Source organism: Bacillus rossius, chromosome 10, assembly GCF_032445375.1.
Source record: "Bacillus rossius redtenbacheri isolate Brsri chromosome 10, Brsri_v3, whole genome shotgun sequence".
Lineage (NCBI taxonomy): Eukaryota > Metazoa > Arthropoda > Insecta > Phasmatodea > Bacillidae > Bacillus > Bacillus rossius.
In genome coordinates this window covers 36,211,587-36,227,646 of record NC_086337.1, presented here as the reverse complement: position 1 = coordinate 36,227,646, position 16,060 = coordinate 36,211,587, and the positions used below count along the sequence as shown (strand labels likewise).

General features: G+C 37.2%; 2 protein-coding genes across 7 annotated transcripts in view; both read right to left on the bottom strand.

The window, feature by feature from the left end:
• Positions 1 to 16,060, bottom strand: part of LOC134535950 (uncharacterized) — a 326,840-nt gene that overhangs the window by 33,271 nt on the left and 277,509 nt on the right. Inside the window, exon 1 of one of the 6 annotated variants that reach the window (XM_063375378.1) lies at positions 1,407 to 1,490. The exons of the other annotated variants lie outside the window; for them this stretch is intronic. The gene's annotated coding sequence lies outside the window, so the exon portion shown is untranslated. Of the gene's footprint in view, positions 1 to 1,406; positions 1,491 to 16,060 lie in introns of those variants that run through there. 6 annotated transcript variants of the gene reach the window in all.
• LOC134535949 (myb/SANT-like DNA-binding domain-containing protein 3) lies at positions 3,631 to 5,370 on the bottom strand. Its single transcript, XM_063375371.1, has 3 exons — positions 4,861 to 5,370; positions 4,360 to 4,580; positions 3,631 to 4,213 (listed from the first exon to the last, which is right to left on the bottom strand). Exons 1-3 carry the CDS (start codon positions 5,159 to 5,161, stop codon positions 3,770 to 3,772), a joined length of 966 nt encoding a protein of 321 aa, XP_063231441.1. The 5' UTR covers positions 5,162 to 5,370; the 3' UTR covers positions 3,631 to 3,769.

Sequence of the window (16,060 nt, the reverse complement as noted above, 5' to 3'; positions counted from 1 at the left end):
TAAAAAAAAGGATTGATAGGTGACAAACTAAATTACAAGTGAAAGCAAGAAAAAATTTCAAAATTAAGAGTAATTTTTTGTTATGAGTCCCCTGCAACTAATTAAATATTCTTGTGCCGAGTTAAAACTATGACTTGACCTGAGCGTGACAGTACGTAATAAAAAAAAATTAATTGGCAACCATTAAGATGATAGTTGCAGCCAGTGGCGTAGCCAGGATTTGTGTATGGGGGTGTTACGAAGCACGTCCCCCCCGTATTAAAGCGGAGGGTCGGGGGGTCCTCCCCCGGGAAAATTTGGATTTTAAGGTGTAAAATAGTGCTATTTAAGTAGTTTTCCGTACTTAAATTTAAATATTGTAATGGTAGATTTTTTTATTAATTTTAATATGAAATTTGTTTGAGTGATGAATAAGAAATTAATTAAAGATCTGGTGCTAAGGGGGGGGGGGTGTTGAACCCCTAAACCCCCCCCCCCCTCCTGGCTTAGCCCTTGTTGCAGCAAAGTATTCTTTTAATATTGGCTTAATGTCTCGTCAAAATATGGGATGAATAAGGTATGATGAAATGAGAATGGAGTATCGGCAGAATGAACCAATTTTGGCAACATCCGCCAAATTTAAAACTTGTGAAAAATTTGGGTTTGACCCCAAAATGTTAATTGAACACATATTTACACCTAAAACAATTTCTTGCCTGGAAAACTTCACCGTAACATGTGTAACAATATTTTAAAACATACAAGACGGCATTTCATTCTGCACAAGACGTTGCTTTATGCAATTTAGCAGTATACAGGTAATTAAAATCTTCAATATATATTATGTGCAAGCCACACAGATTTGCCACGTGAAAAAAAAAAACTGTAGCTGCAAAAATATCTTACGTTATGTCCCGTACCATATTAATTTTGAAGCATTAAGAGAATAAGTATTTAAATAATAGTAAAAATTTCCAATTCGCAAACATCTCGCCCAATTAATGTCAAATTCAAAGTTATGAAATCATGTTGTAAATGCTCTGCCCTGTCCGCCCCTCAACCCAAAACCAAAAATGAAAACCATTGTGTATTTTACAGGAAGTAAGCAAGCAGGCAGAAACAGATGGCGACTTGGTTTTATACGTACTATATATACACGCATGATCGCAAGCCTTGCGATGACTAATTCTATCATCATCTTATAAATATTTTTCCCCCGATTAAGGGCGCCGCGCCGTCGGTCTGGACACGCACAAAGGTGCGTAGAGTTTCAGGAAAAATAACACGATTTGAAAACTTAGTCAAGCTTTCCGATTGGGGTCTGTTTATAAAAAGTTTTTAAGAATTCGCTGAGGACCCAAAAAGTACTTCTCATTACGGATTAAGTTTATTAACCTTAAATGGTACAGATTCTTGAAAGCACTTACATTACATCTTTACCTTCATTTCTATGCCATATAATGTTACGGTCGCCGCTCAAGTATCACAGTTGCCCTATGCACGACGAGAAGACTGCCCGACAGTCCACAGCCTTGCGCTTAGAGGCGACACCGCGCCATAAGCACCAGCGAGCGTCGCGCTTATCATCCCGCCTCACTAACACACACCCCGACTAGACGGTATTCGACGACATTGCGCTATAAACGTACGAACAGTCACACTCGACTGGCCACAACTCTTGCGATAGCAGGCAGTTCAAATGGGCGCTGACAGGTGGCACGAATGTACGTTTTGTTGAGAGTTACGTGGTTTTTGATAGTGAGCCCCGCAGAAAGCGGTTAATCCTGCTGTCCGTTCGACCCATACAAAAAAAAAATGTTTTAATTGGTTTCCGCTGAGTGTACTGGCCATACTTATCCTTAGGGCCGGTTTCACCAAGCGAAATTATCTCGATAAAGTAATGAATTATCCAGATTAACTGAATATCCCGTTTCACCACACCGAATATCTCGATCTTTTAGTGTTATCGAGATAAAATATTTTAACCACCGATTTTCGTGGTTAAAGTCTTATTATCGAGATAATATTGTAAAACGAAGTGACGAGAGGAGATTTTAAAAATTGTAATGGCTCGAGGCATGTACAATTTGATTTTTGAAGATGAAAGTGATGAAGAAGATGCCATTGTTCGTCGGCCACGATGGATGCGAGATAGAAGCGATTATTTTGAAATGTATGATGAAGAAGACTTTAAAATACATTTTCGCCTTTCAAAACAGTCGACTATGTTTGTTTTGGAACTTATAGAAAATCAACTACAGTTTCCCGAAAAGTAAGTTTATATTAATATTATTTCCTAATGTTAATTGTTTCTGTAGAATAATAAATATGTATATGAAATCATAGACAAGTAAAATAAAACTCATTTATACGAACATTACATTACAACCTTCAACATACTTTTTTCGTCTTTCACAGGAATATGTCAGTGTCGCCAATGAACCAACTGCTGGCTACACTTCGATTTTATGCTACAGGCTGTAACCAGCTAACCATTGGGGATTATGCTGGCTTTAGTAAACCCACAGCTCACCGAATAATACATAGGGTTAGCTCCGCAATTGCATCTCTTCGACCGCAGTTCATTAAATTCCCAGAGACGATGGAAGAACTGAATTTAGCACAAAGGGATTTCTATGCAATTGCTAAATTTCCCAGGGCTATTGGTGCTATGGATTGCACTCATGTAAAAATCCAGTCACCAGGTTGGTTTAAACACTGATTTTATGCTACCTTTTTATTAAACATTGCAATCCACATACAAGCTTGTTTTATGTTTGTTGCAGGTGGAAACAATGCAGAATTCTACCGTAACAGAAAAGGTTACTTCTCTGTGAATGTGCAAGTAATTTGTAATACAAAATTGGAAATTACAGATATTGTTGCACGATGGCCTGGTTCCTCACATGATAGTACCATATTCAACAATAGCAACAGAAGGGCATGTTTTGAGAGAGGGGAGTATGGTGATTCTGTACTACTTGTTGATGCGGGCTATGCTTGTAGGTCATATCTAATGCCTCCATTAGATAATCCCAGAAGTCCACAGGAACACCTATTTAATGAGTCGCAAATTAGGTCAAGAAATCCTGTAGAGCGAACATTCGGTTGCTGGAAGCGACGTTTCCCAGTCTTATCTTTAGGATTGAGAGTGTCATTAGAACATTCGTTTGCCATCATTGTAGCGACTGGGGTGCTGCATAATATCCTGCGACAAACTGGGGAAGAACTCCCTCCAGACGACCCTAACCTCAATCTCCACCTCCCTTGGCAACAGTTGCTTGAGGAAGGAAATGTACAGCAGAACAACGAAAATGCAAACAGAAGGCCCAGATATGACAGTGTCAGGCATTTACTGATTGAAAACTATTTCAGGAGGTAAATGAAATTTACATATACCTATAATTAAATACCTATATATGTGTGTGTGTTGTAATACTTATTTAAGATACGATTATTTATCACTCTGTGTATTTTCAGTTTGTTGTAGGTCATACTGATCTATATGTCACACAGAGATGCCATCAACTTGAAGATTTGCTGGTGAAAATAACTACATATAGCAAGATGTATGGAATATTTTAATACATTTGCATTGTACAACTGCTTAGATCATACAAAATAATGTGACATAAGCGAACATGTATTATCTTTTATATAATTCTTAACATTTGTACTTGAAACTGTTTGTTAATAGGCACAATGAATATCACTTTGTAAATATACATGTAATATATAACAATTATGTCATGATAGTTGAGCAAATGTTTAATACATAAGAACAATTAAATTACTGCAAATGTTCTAGTTCTTTCTTTATTTTCAAGATTTGTAAAGATAAAAGTTCAGTTTGCAGCTTTTCCTGCTTTACTTTTTCTCGTTCTTGTTGTAACCGCAGTTCCCAGATTTCTTTCATAACTTCTTTTTCCTCGATTGCATGTTTTTTTGCAAGTTCAATTAGTTCGATTTTTGCTGCATTGACAGCACTTACTTCTTTCACTTTGGTGGCCGGGGTTGGTCGCCGCTTGCTAGTAAAGGGAGATTGCACTGAAGCATTTCCCCTACTGCTAGGAGGCATTGCCTTCCCACTACTTGCACTGCATGAATCAGTAGTATTGGTCTGCACTGTGTTTGTGATAGCCGAGTTGTTATTGGAGTGTCGAAGGGCAGAACACACAGGACTGCTGAGCATGGCTGGAGTATAATGCGTCCAGTCGCCATTTGGAAGAGTTACCTGTGGAAAAATTAAATTTGAACATTATGTGAGAGAAATAAAGTTAACACAGTGCATAGGCTATAGCTATACATGATTAATAAGCATAACTATGCACAGTGACACATCCATTAGGTTTTCTCAAAATAAAGTGTAGGCCTACTAACTGTCTCTGCCGTCTCCACGAAAGAAACATCCACTTCTGCTCCGACATCCAGTTGAATGCTGTCATCCTCATCAGTAGGCCTATTTGATGCATCAAATGGTAATATTATTGCATCTGAATCTGAATCGAAGGGATTCTTGGCACCATCGATAGTCGGTTTGATTAGGCTCTGCACTCTCTCACAAATGGGATCCTTACTAACTGTTTTTGAAGGACCTCCACCTGAAAAAATACAGAATTAATTTAGTTATGTGGTGTATATTTCATATCCACTGGTGGTATAGTGCGAAGTGTCTTCTTGACAGTGCAAAGGTTATAGTTCTGATTCCAACTCCACCCAAGATACCTCTTTAATATATTACAATTAATTCAAGTAACTAAAAAAATTGTTATTGCACATGTTTACAATTCGTAAAATTGCATTATGGATAAAAATGCATACAATATTTATTGCTGTACCTAAATATAATGTACCAGGATATACAGACAAAAAATATATTACCTGTTCCAGTTAATACTTGAACTCGTTGATCAGCAGAAGTCTTTCGCGTGTGCTTTTTGAGATTCTCCCACACCGCTTTTAAATTTTCTGCAGTCCTGTGATGTTCTCCAGACATACAATTGAAAGTATCTGCAAGTATTTGCCACTGCTTCATTTTTTGTTGCTGTGAAACACCATCTGTTTTTTTATTTTCAATGATATTGAAATGTTCAGTTACTAAATCTAAAAGAATGTATTTCTCCTGCTGCGATGTATTTTTATTTCTCTGCTTCTTTGACAAATTACAGCCTTGGCTCGCCATAGTAGCCTACGAAATTTCTAGCCAAACTTTGATAACGAAAGGTGTTTACAAACAGAAAATCGCGATAATTTCAGAAGATCGAGTTAAACTTATCTCGATTTTCTCAGAGAAAGATAATATGTGGTGAAACACATATAACTTTATCGAGATAGAAATGGAAGATTAACTTTTTATCTCGATAACATCATCGGGATTTTCAACTCGACTGGTGAAACCGGAGGATCTGTGGAGGTGGAAAACAGCTGTCTACCAGCTGCATGAACCCGTTTTAGTTCTTAGGTACGTTCTACAGTGTTACGGAAACAAGAGACTGATCACGTAAACGGAGGTGGATACCCCGGAACATTTTACTATCGCTTCTGCTGCTTCTACAATGCACTGAAACGTTAACAAATGGCAACCAATGAGTGTGCTTTTTTAAGGTTAATAAATATTTACTTCATAAATTTACACATGCAATGAAATAAACCACAAAGTAATAAAAAAACAATAGATATTATTGTATTTTAATTTTTTTTTTTTTATATTTAGAACATCAACATGGTTACCACTGCAGCCAAATACTCTGCTTGTACTGGACGCACGGAGCGACGTAAACGGAAGAACTAAGCAATACCGAGCTCAGCCACACGGATGTCCGTTCTACAACACGGAAACCGAGACGAATCACGTAACGGAGACGGGATAACACGAAATAGTTTCTACAATAGCACGCAGACAGAGTGTACATAGTGAACAAGCATACCTAAATTTGGACTTGAGCACACAGCGTGGAATTGCGAATGCAGATTTTTCGTAAAGTTGTTCATATGAAAACACTGATTTACGTACGTACAAGGCACACACGAGTAAGTTACAAGCACAATCATTTTGAAACTAAGGCAGATCTTCAATAGTACATAAATTGAGTCGGACCTCCCGGATCATTACACTATCGCATCTGCTGCTTCAACAATGCACGGAAAATTAAATGGCAACCAATGAGATTAAATTTCACAAATACGAAATATTTAAGAAAAAAAAATTGGTTGTCTTTAAAGTCGGTTTACGGACGATAGTTTAACGTGACAACGTCATAACAAAACATTGATGAAATGATTGCATACTTTTATGAATAAAATTAAATCATTTTTTATTGAATTATCACTTTTGTATGGATACAAAGGACTGAAATGAAATCTACAATTTAATTGATACATTTACTTTTTTTGCACTCAATAATTTAAATATGTTTATTACTTTAACGAAGAGATTATTTTTACTATAACTTTTATACATGTTTGCTATTTAAATTCTTCCAATCTATGTTATTCTGTTAAGGATAGGACGATGATAGGAAAAGTAGGAAACGAATGGGAGTGTTTCAAGTTTAATGTGCCTCGAAAAAGTCAAATCGATGGTTGTTCCAATCGAGTGAAAGAGAGATAGATGCGGCGCAAGCGTACAATGAGCGTAAAGGTACACAGCGTAACGGGACAATGTGCGTAACGGGACACTTTTTCGTGCGGGCAGCCGACGTTCATCGATTTATTAGACGTTGTCACGTCAAAAAATTTGAGATACGAGAACACAATATAGTTTGGATTTACATATAGTAAAAATAAACCACAAAGTAACTATACAAAACTATATATACTTTAATTTTAAAACATTTGTAAAGTTTTCAGAACGTTAACAAACATGGCTACCGCCGCGGTCCAGTACTACGCCTTCTATTGGTCGCTCGGAGTAACGTAAAACTTGCCATTGTAGACACTCCGTTCCGTGAGATCCGTTAACGCGATCCATCTCCGCTTCCGTGTCTTTTTCGAACGTGTCTTAAGCGGCCCATACACGTCCCGAGTACCAATTTAAATTACGGGGGCTGTGTAGCAGCCCTACACTATATATATTATATATAATATATATATATATACATATATTTATATCATCCGGTTATTGTACTGAGAACTGCGCCGAGTGTTGGCAAAGACCAAGCATCGATGACGGAAAAGTCTGGGGGCTCATACATGGTACCTACCTTGTTTACCGAATCGCACAAGACTGACAGTGCCTGGCGTGTTGAGACCCCCGAGCAGAGCTCGCTCAGACTTGTTTGCCTAATCGGAAAACACGGCGAGACAAGTGCGTCGCAAAACTGTATCGGCACAGCCACTGCGGGTCTCGCGGGTCCCGAGTGTCAGAACCGAGGAATTACAGGACGCGGAGTGCCTCCCACTGCCTCTTCTTGTAAAGAGTTTGTGTGTGGATTCATGAATATAATTATGACACAAATGATATCAATTAAAGGATAGTTGTACTATTATAAAGTTTATTTAGGCACAACAATACGCTTAGTACATCCCCCGATGTTCGCTTAGGTTAACATATACGGATGGAATCACGCTGGGTCCGCTATGTTCGAGATTTTTGAAGACTTCCACAGATGGCAGCACCGTATTTTGGGGATACATTTCCGTTCCAATCGACTTCCGTTCCCTTTCACGAAATTACTCCTACCAAATGCCGCATACCGAGAGCAAAGATGTTCACACATTAAAAAAAAGTCATCGTATTAATGCATTACTATCACACTGGCAACTAATGACTTAACGTTTAATTACATTTCGGCGGGTGTATACGCCAATTTCGAGTTTGAATAAAATAGTTTCCTGTTTATATATTTACTTTACATTCAAGTTAGTTTTTTTATATTTCTATGCTTTATTATGTTAATTTTAATATGCATGTTAATGTAGAGAAATGTGGTTGGATGTAATAAAAGGCGTATCGCCTTAACTTCACCACCAATAAAGTCGATAGATAAAATAAATAAATAAAATAAAAACGAAACTCACAGTTTCGTGTGTAAAGCAAATCATGTAGAAAAATATATTACAAATTCTTTTAAGTATATTTTCACCAGAAAATGCTGACATAGAAACAAATTAACGCTTTTACACTACGATTAGGATGTTATTACTGTAAAAAATAAAGAGTTTTATGTAAAAAGTTTTAAAATCAATTTGGCAATTTAGACGCCTGTTCAAACTGACAATATATTAGGGAAAGCGGTGTGATATTTTATTTGTCAACACGTGTTCACGTCAGCTCGAGTGTACTATAAGTGTCTTTCAACAGCCCTGCGCAGTGAGGCGCTCACCCGAGATTGTGTGGCAACACGCCCAAACGCAGCAGACGGGAGTTCGTTAAATCGACGACGACGAGTTAGCTAGTGAATTCGTCCAATTCGAACGAAAACTCCTGGAACGTTACTTGTCAAATTGGGCAGCGTGACAACAGTGGCGGACCCAGCCTCGAATTGTGGGAGTAACGGGTGGTATGTAATGTCGTCGTCCCTCCCTCCCTCCTCCCTAACCCTTCAAACACAGTTAAAATGGTACGTGTCAGAGAATAAGAAAAACACTTAAATAATATTTAATGGCTTGAAAAGTTGTTCAAAAGTTATACTAAGTACAGCAGAACTATAAAAAAAAAATTAGAATTATAAATTTTCCAATTTACCTCAAATGTCAGTTTGCGGCCTGGAGTAGATTATCTTTATTATCGTTCTAGTTTTTTTTTTCTGGTGGAAAATTATGGCATGGAAGGGGAGGGGGTTTTTCCACCCCTCTCAACTATCACATATGAACCCCTTTCCAGCCACACTCTTGATCAATATACATACATACGAACAGTGGCGTAGCCAGGATTTGTGTATGGGGGGTGTTAAGCATTGCCCCCCCCCCCCCCCGCCCACCGTATTAAAGCGGGGGGGTCCGGGGGTCCTCCCCCGGGAAAATTTGGATTTTAAGGTGTAAAATAGTGCTATTTTAGCATTTTTCTGTACTTAAATTTAAATATTGTAATGGTAAAATTTTTATTAATTTTAATATGAAATTTGTTTGAGTGATGAATAAGAAATTAATTAAAGATTTGGTGCTAAGGGGGGGGGGGTTGGTTTGAACCCCTAACACCCCCCCCCCCCCCCCCGGCTTCGCCACTGCATACGAATGGTAACAATAGCTTGTCCGAAAGCTACACCGTGTACAATAGTTTAATTTCAAATCTAACGATTATTGCAATACCTTTGCCAAAGCTAAATTTTCCAGCGAGTTGTTCGTTCTATTTTTTTCCCCCCCCCCCCGCGTCCGTGCACCTCACGTGTTGAAAGTTTCTTGTGCGGACACGCCAGCCACGCTACCGATAACTTAACTCCCCGATAACAGCTGGTCTGCCCACTCGGCACTCGGCTGGATAAGGGCGGGATGGCCGGCACACGCTTCAGATTTTTATAATTAACTACCAGAGTTTATTAAAACACTGAATTTCATTATCAGACCAAAGGCAAAGTCAACAAAATTACACGCAAGTAAGTAGTAGTGATGGGCAGAACGGATCTTTTGACCGAATCGGTTCTTTTGGATCAGTTCCGTGAGATGATTCGTTCAGAACGATTCGTTCATCTCGGTCAATTCGTTCTTTTCTGTGTATGGGATCTGGCTCTTTTATCAGGTGTCGTAACTCGTTCATCCTTTAGAGTATTACGTACGTGTTTTTGTATTTGAATTTGAACATTGCTTTCCGTAGCCAGTGAATCACAGTTGCGTATATGAAACAAGATTATTTATATTTTATTACTTTTTAAGTTACAATATTAATATATAGGCTATTTACACTCTAGTGACAGTAAAGTGTTTACATGTAGACCAACACATTTAGAGAAAAAAGACAAAAATTTAATACTACTGCAATTCAGTATGAAGAGAAACAAATGAAGTACATTCTTTAACACAAAAATGGTAAGTGTGAACATTTGTAGTTACTTTCCCTGTTATTTTTTAATTCATACGGTTTTTTTTTTGTTTTTTATTTCCAAATTTGTGTATGTGAATGTGAAAAAGCAATTTTAAACCACTACTTAACAGTTGACATTTTCAGGTATAGATACTTTTCATGTTACCCTATTTTATTTGATCAGTTATCGTTTGCTCTTGTGAACATGCGCACGCTGTGATTGCTAATTCTTCAGACTCCTGACGTCATGAATCATTTTACGAACGAATCAGACCGGGCGCGTGACCGGTTCTCTCATCTCGTTCTCTCGTTCTCTCCGCGTTTTCGTTCTTCCGAATCTTTCAAGGTACCGGCTCTCAAAGAGCCGGTTCTTTACATCGCGAACGAATCGCAAGATTTCGTTCTCTCAAAGATTCGTTCTTTTTGAACGAATCGTTAACGAACGACCCATCACTAGTAAGTACGAAGCATCGCACCATGCAGACGCAGGAAAATCACCGTCTCGTTCCAGTGAGTCACTGGCCTTAAAAATTGTAAAACCGTAGACAACAAATTTTTCCTCTGGGCTTTCTTTGACATCATGAAAATACATGAAATGTCAGTAATAAAATTGTATTTAGAAAAAAAAACTGCTTCCTATGTTTTATTAACTAAAAAGTATAAAATATAAAATAATATTTACATTTATATTTGTTCAACAGCTACAGAATGAACTACAACTCCGTGTAACGTATTTTTTTAATAAGCTTAAAATAATAATCAAGTAATAAACTAAACAATGGATTTTAATTAAAAAAAAAGCATGGGGTGCTTGATATCAATTGTATTTAATTTTCTATCACTAACGTCTCTTAGTTAAGATAGAGTAATTACGAAAATGAAAGAAGAGGGCAACGCAAGCTTGATTTTCTACCACTAATGGCTATTGTTTAGGACAATCACTATAAAAATGAAATATGTTAATATATCACGATTTTTTTCTTAGATTCGTGTCCAAGGTAAGTGAACTTAAAAGTACAGAAATTTAAGACGATAGTCGTACATTTACGAAGATCTATGTATAATTTGTAACCAGAGTTCTTCGTAAATTGAAGGTGAACAATTTTAAGCGCTTGGAAGTTTCGGTTCTTGTAAATCAACCGTGGATATCATCAGACCATAGAAAATGGGCGAGGAACAGTTAAGTTATATATCCGGACGTCTAAGTTTACCATGGGGATGCTGTACCAGTTATGTCCCGTATACTAAGTTTTTAAACTGCAATGTCATTGCCAAAACCGTTTTTTTTAAACGTTGATTGAGGCGCTTCATACAATGTTGGAATCACAACGACGTGTCATGATCACAATGCGAATAATCTTTTTTTTCCATGCAAACAATATTAAGATATTTGTGACGTAATGAAAATCACGGGGGCGACAGACTTTCTGAATAGAGATATTTTCTATTTCCATCGCGTCGTGGGCGCGACGTATTTAGGAAAGAGCGTTAAGGGTTTTGTTTTTCAATGATGGTTAGACCGGTGCATTGGAAATCATTATTATTCGTAAATTTTTTTTAAAGGTGTTTATTACTAAATTCAATTGAGAACTTTTTTAAATGTAAGGTTTTTCGGAAAGAATGTTAAATTTTAATCGAAAATAAATATCCTCAATCAAGCCGATTAAATAAAATAAAAAATTGTGAGCCGAGTCTTTTCACATGGTGGCCACTCACAGCCACTAAAAATATTCCCTGATTTTTCCCTGATTTCCCTGATTAAAAATTCAAAATTTCCCTGATATTTACAATTACAAAAAAACATACTTTTGATGAAAAAATATAATATTATAGAAAGAGATCACTCATATTTTAGCACCCTGCTGTATTTTCTTCATTATATACATACGGATGTTCGTTAAATAACAAATACATTTTAAATATGTCACTTTACATTATAGCGTCCCGTTCAATGACCTGCAGTCTGTGTTTTGTTTTATGTAATGGGGTATTTCAGTGTCGAGCGCTCAATCATTTTTTCACGCAACTTTTGATAACTGTTCTTTAATTCATTTTTGAAGTGTAACATTTCTAGTTGTGAAATATTCTTAGTCTTAGTACTCTCAACAAGGGATAACAGTACAGTGCAAATTTTACCTTGTGTTTGATTTAAAAATGAAACAACTAATGGATAAATCTTCACTGCATTACAATCAGTACTCCCATCTATAGCTAAAGCAAATGGTCCACTTACTAAAGATTCAACAGTTTCAATTTAGTTTCACCAGCTATATACTCCACTAAGGAAGATGTTTTTGCTCTCGCACAGCTGTATTTATGTGCAATTTTTGAGTCCGGAAACATAGCTCTATACAAATTACCCGAATGATCGGCTACTGCTATCGGTAAATTGTGTTCTACCAAAAAACTTGTAAACAATAACTCTGCGTTTGTTACTTTCGTTTCTTCAGATGTAGCGAAAAACGACGATATCGATTTATTGCTCGTCACGGCTTTAAAATGTTCTGCATGTTTCTTTGATTCAATATGCCGTCCTCAGTCATCCCTTCCACCATGCGCAATCGAAAAGTCACACGTGCATACATTACAAAAAGCGTGGCGTTCCAAAACATTTGAAGATGACAAGCATGGCCATTCTTTTATATAATTTGGTCGAAAGTTCTGAAGAATAACGTTCTTTTTTTTTTTGCCCCAGATACACATTGTTCTGTCACACGCTTCATTTCTACAACCGGCACTGAAGAACACAACACTATCGAACAACATAAACAGGTTTCACGTCTGTACACACGACAAAAACACTTTGATGAAAAAAATGGCTTTCAATAAAGTAAATAACACAAGACAGGTTAGCCAAAGTACCGTACAAAAATTATCGTGATGTAAGTAGCTAACAAACGAAAAGACCGAGAATATGTACTAGTTGTATCGTACAACGGACGTAATACCGTACCATTTCTATTACAAAACACAACAATTAATCTACTTATTTCGACAGTACATGCGCACATTTATCAGTTCCGTTATCTGCGCAACCACGTGATGTATTCGAACTGCGTTCACGAAACACGCACACCAGAAACGGAATTTTTTTCAGTTACCCAGCAGCACAAAGCCTCGTTTCCGTAATAAACCAGCGATGTTCCGTAATTCCGTAATATTGTGTTAAATCCGTAATAATTACGGAAAATCCGTAATGGTTGGCAGCTCTGCGGAAATATACATGACACAAAAAATTCCCGGTTATTAAAAAAATTCCCTGACATTTCCCTGATAATTCCCGGTCAACGTGATTTCCCTGATAAATCCCGGTTTTCCCGGTTTTCCCGGTGAGTGGCCACCCTGTTTCAGTACTCGCCAGATATGTGCAACATCTAACCTCGGTAACGAGCAAATGCAGGTGTTCTCACATTGCAAATACACTTATAAAACAAAACTCTTGACACGAAGTTTAACGTAGAATTCTTCAAAATAAAGCCGAGCTTGATAAATGCACGCAAATTGTGTTTTCAACTAAATTTGTTGACGCGAACCACACGTAGTTTCCGCACCCGCCGATATAATACGCTGCGCAGCAGCTACGCCAACTAGGTACTGAATCACTTTATTAGCAGACCTAAATTTTAGACCATAACTGAAACGGCTCCAATAAAAGCGAAAAAGACTTAAAAAAAAATTACCAAGCCCCGGATTTGGACCTGATTTTCACAAGCAATTTTATTAAAATTATGCCCATCTTGTTAGAATTAACTTAACAGTTAATACTATAAATTTTCCCTTTGTATTTATGGACTCTGGTTGGCGCCATCCGCTTTCTCGGGTTAAAAGCGTATGTAGGCCTAATGACCAAAAAAAAATATTGAATAGTTTTGGTTTGTCGCTTGGGTGCAAACAGCTAAAGCGATATGGATAACTATGCAGTCATATTTGATTAATGACTAACTGTGTGCACGGTCCTTATTATGGAGACATTCAAGTACGTAACGTGATTATCAGGTCCGTGTGTTCCACAATGATAGCAGTCCGCTGAGTCAGTAATTACCAAGCGATTGCAGACAGGCCCGACTTTAACCTACCCAGTTCTGGGTCTAAATTTCATTATAGCCTTTCGAAAGTGATTCTCTAACAGGACGGTTTTACGCCGGGAAAAAAAAAATCAATAGAAGTTAATTTTGAATGCAACTAATGTTACGTGATTGTATCACAGCGATGTAGAGGGATCGGGGGAGGGGGGGGGGGACCACTGGATTGGGAACACTCGGTAGTGGGGCGAACAATAATTTTTCATCATAATATTTACCAGTTATTAATTTACGAACCACACAATTATCTTCACATCGTGACCCTTCACAACTACAAGAGTTTTACAGAATCCGGTAAAAAAAAAAATGCTAGAATTATTAAACTGTCATAAGTTTAGAGTATTTTAAATGTTGATAACCTAAAATAACCAATTTTTTTTAAAAAAAATAAGATTGTCTTGCCGAAAGCTACGTGTATTATTTTTTTCTTTAAGTAAGAACGTCCTGCTGATCGCGACAAGACAAACTATCAGCGGAATTTTTTTTTTGTTGTAATAAATTATGATCAACAGCTTCCATGTGCAAACAATTTCAACTGTTGCTGTGGGCGACTACGTAATTGGTGTCCATGCATTCCCGCTCCCTCGCATTTTTTCTGATTAATGTGTGTAGATTTTCATCGGTGCGTGGCCAATTTGGCTAGTTTATCAACGGTAAAATCTCGCGCGAGTGTGACCTCACTTGTCCGGGAAAGTTAACTTACACTAGCTGATTCTTTCACAGAGGTGTTCCGTGAGAATTATGTTTATTGTGAATAACATTTTGAGTTTTTTAGATTAGATTTAAAATAAAAGTTATTTATTTATTCACTATTTAGTTTTTTTAAACTGTCGACAGAATCTTCAAAGAACAATAAAAAAAATTACAGCTTTTACAGGCGAGTGGCTAAGAATTGCAGAATGTGCTTCAATTTCACTCGGTGGACAAAGGCAAGTTGGCGGTACGAGTGAATTCACCGAATAAATAATAAACTTGCCCAATGTCATAGAACTTTACCGCTTAATTTTTTTTTCACGCGCTTAATTTTCCGAGCACTACGTAATCAAGACAAATAAAATCGAAGTGTTTGTCAGTAAAATCCCAAATTCGAATTGTTGCGTATCAAAATTTATTCTGTTTGCAAACTAGATCACTAAACCAAACCAATGGGGAGGGAGTGGAATAAGATTGAGGGAAAGATACTGGATGTGAGAAGAGGAAAGTTCTTGAAGAGGCTTCAGAAATCGGTGGAGTACGGGGGAAGTTTATGCTTTCCACCGGGCGGAAGCCCATTCGCAATTGTAACAATAAATTAAATCAAAAAATCAATCAAACGTAAAAGGATATATTTTTTTTGTTTTGTGTCGTTAAGAATTGATTGATTTAACTGAACAACTGCTCCCGCTGTCGACTTGAAAATCAAGTATAAACAGTAAACTCAGAATTTATTTATTTTATTTTGATATCTCAAAAGGTACAGAATATATAAATTTTCGTAAATCTAATTACTCCTCACATTACTAAGAAACTTAAAAACAAAAACTGTGTACCTATTCATTATATATATACACATACACACACACAATTCTGTTCTTATCGGATGTTCAAAAGGAGAAAAAGTTTACATATCAAGGATTATAATCGAAGGAAGGGGAGGGGGGTGCTATGACGGAATACCCCCCCCCCCCCTTACCAAAATCTTATAAATATCTGGCATTCCCACCAACAAATGGGGAAAAAAAATTGAAAGCAAACAGCGGGAAAACTGGTTCTATTACCGCTCCCCCAAATGGAATTCAGCTTACGCTCTGTCTAATCGTATACTTACACGAACTAATATTTACAGTCCAAGTATTATTTGCTTCAGCCACGTACAGCTACAGCTATACGTAACATGTACTGGGTACATAGAAGAGTCCCAATTATTCTAATACAGAACATGATAACGTTCATATATTACTACACGTTATCGTATTCTATACTACAATCCAATCCCACCCCGTTTAGTATATTTCTCGATACCACATTAAAACAATTTAATTTTAGGCATCGTTAAGTTGGT

Bases quoted from the DNA above. Each gene is read 5' to 3' on its own strand.
- LOC134535949 (XM_063375371.1), bottom strand. From the start codon at position 5,161: ATGGCGAGCCAAGGCTGTAATTTGTCAAAGAAGCAGAGAAATAAAAAT. The intron at 4,581-4,860 runs GTAATATATTTT...GTATTTTTTCAG, and splicing joins TCAAGTATTAACTGGAACAG to GTGGAGGTCCTTCAAAAACA. The intron at 4,214-4,359 runs GTTAGTAGGCCT...ATTTTTCCACAG, and splicing joins TCGTGGAGACGGCAGAGACA to GTAACTCTTCCAAATGGCGA.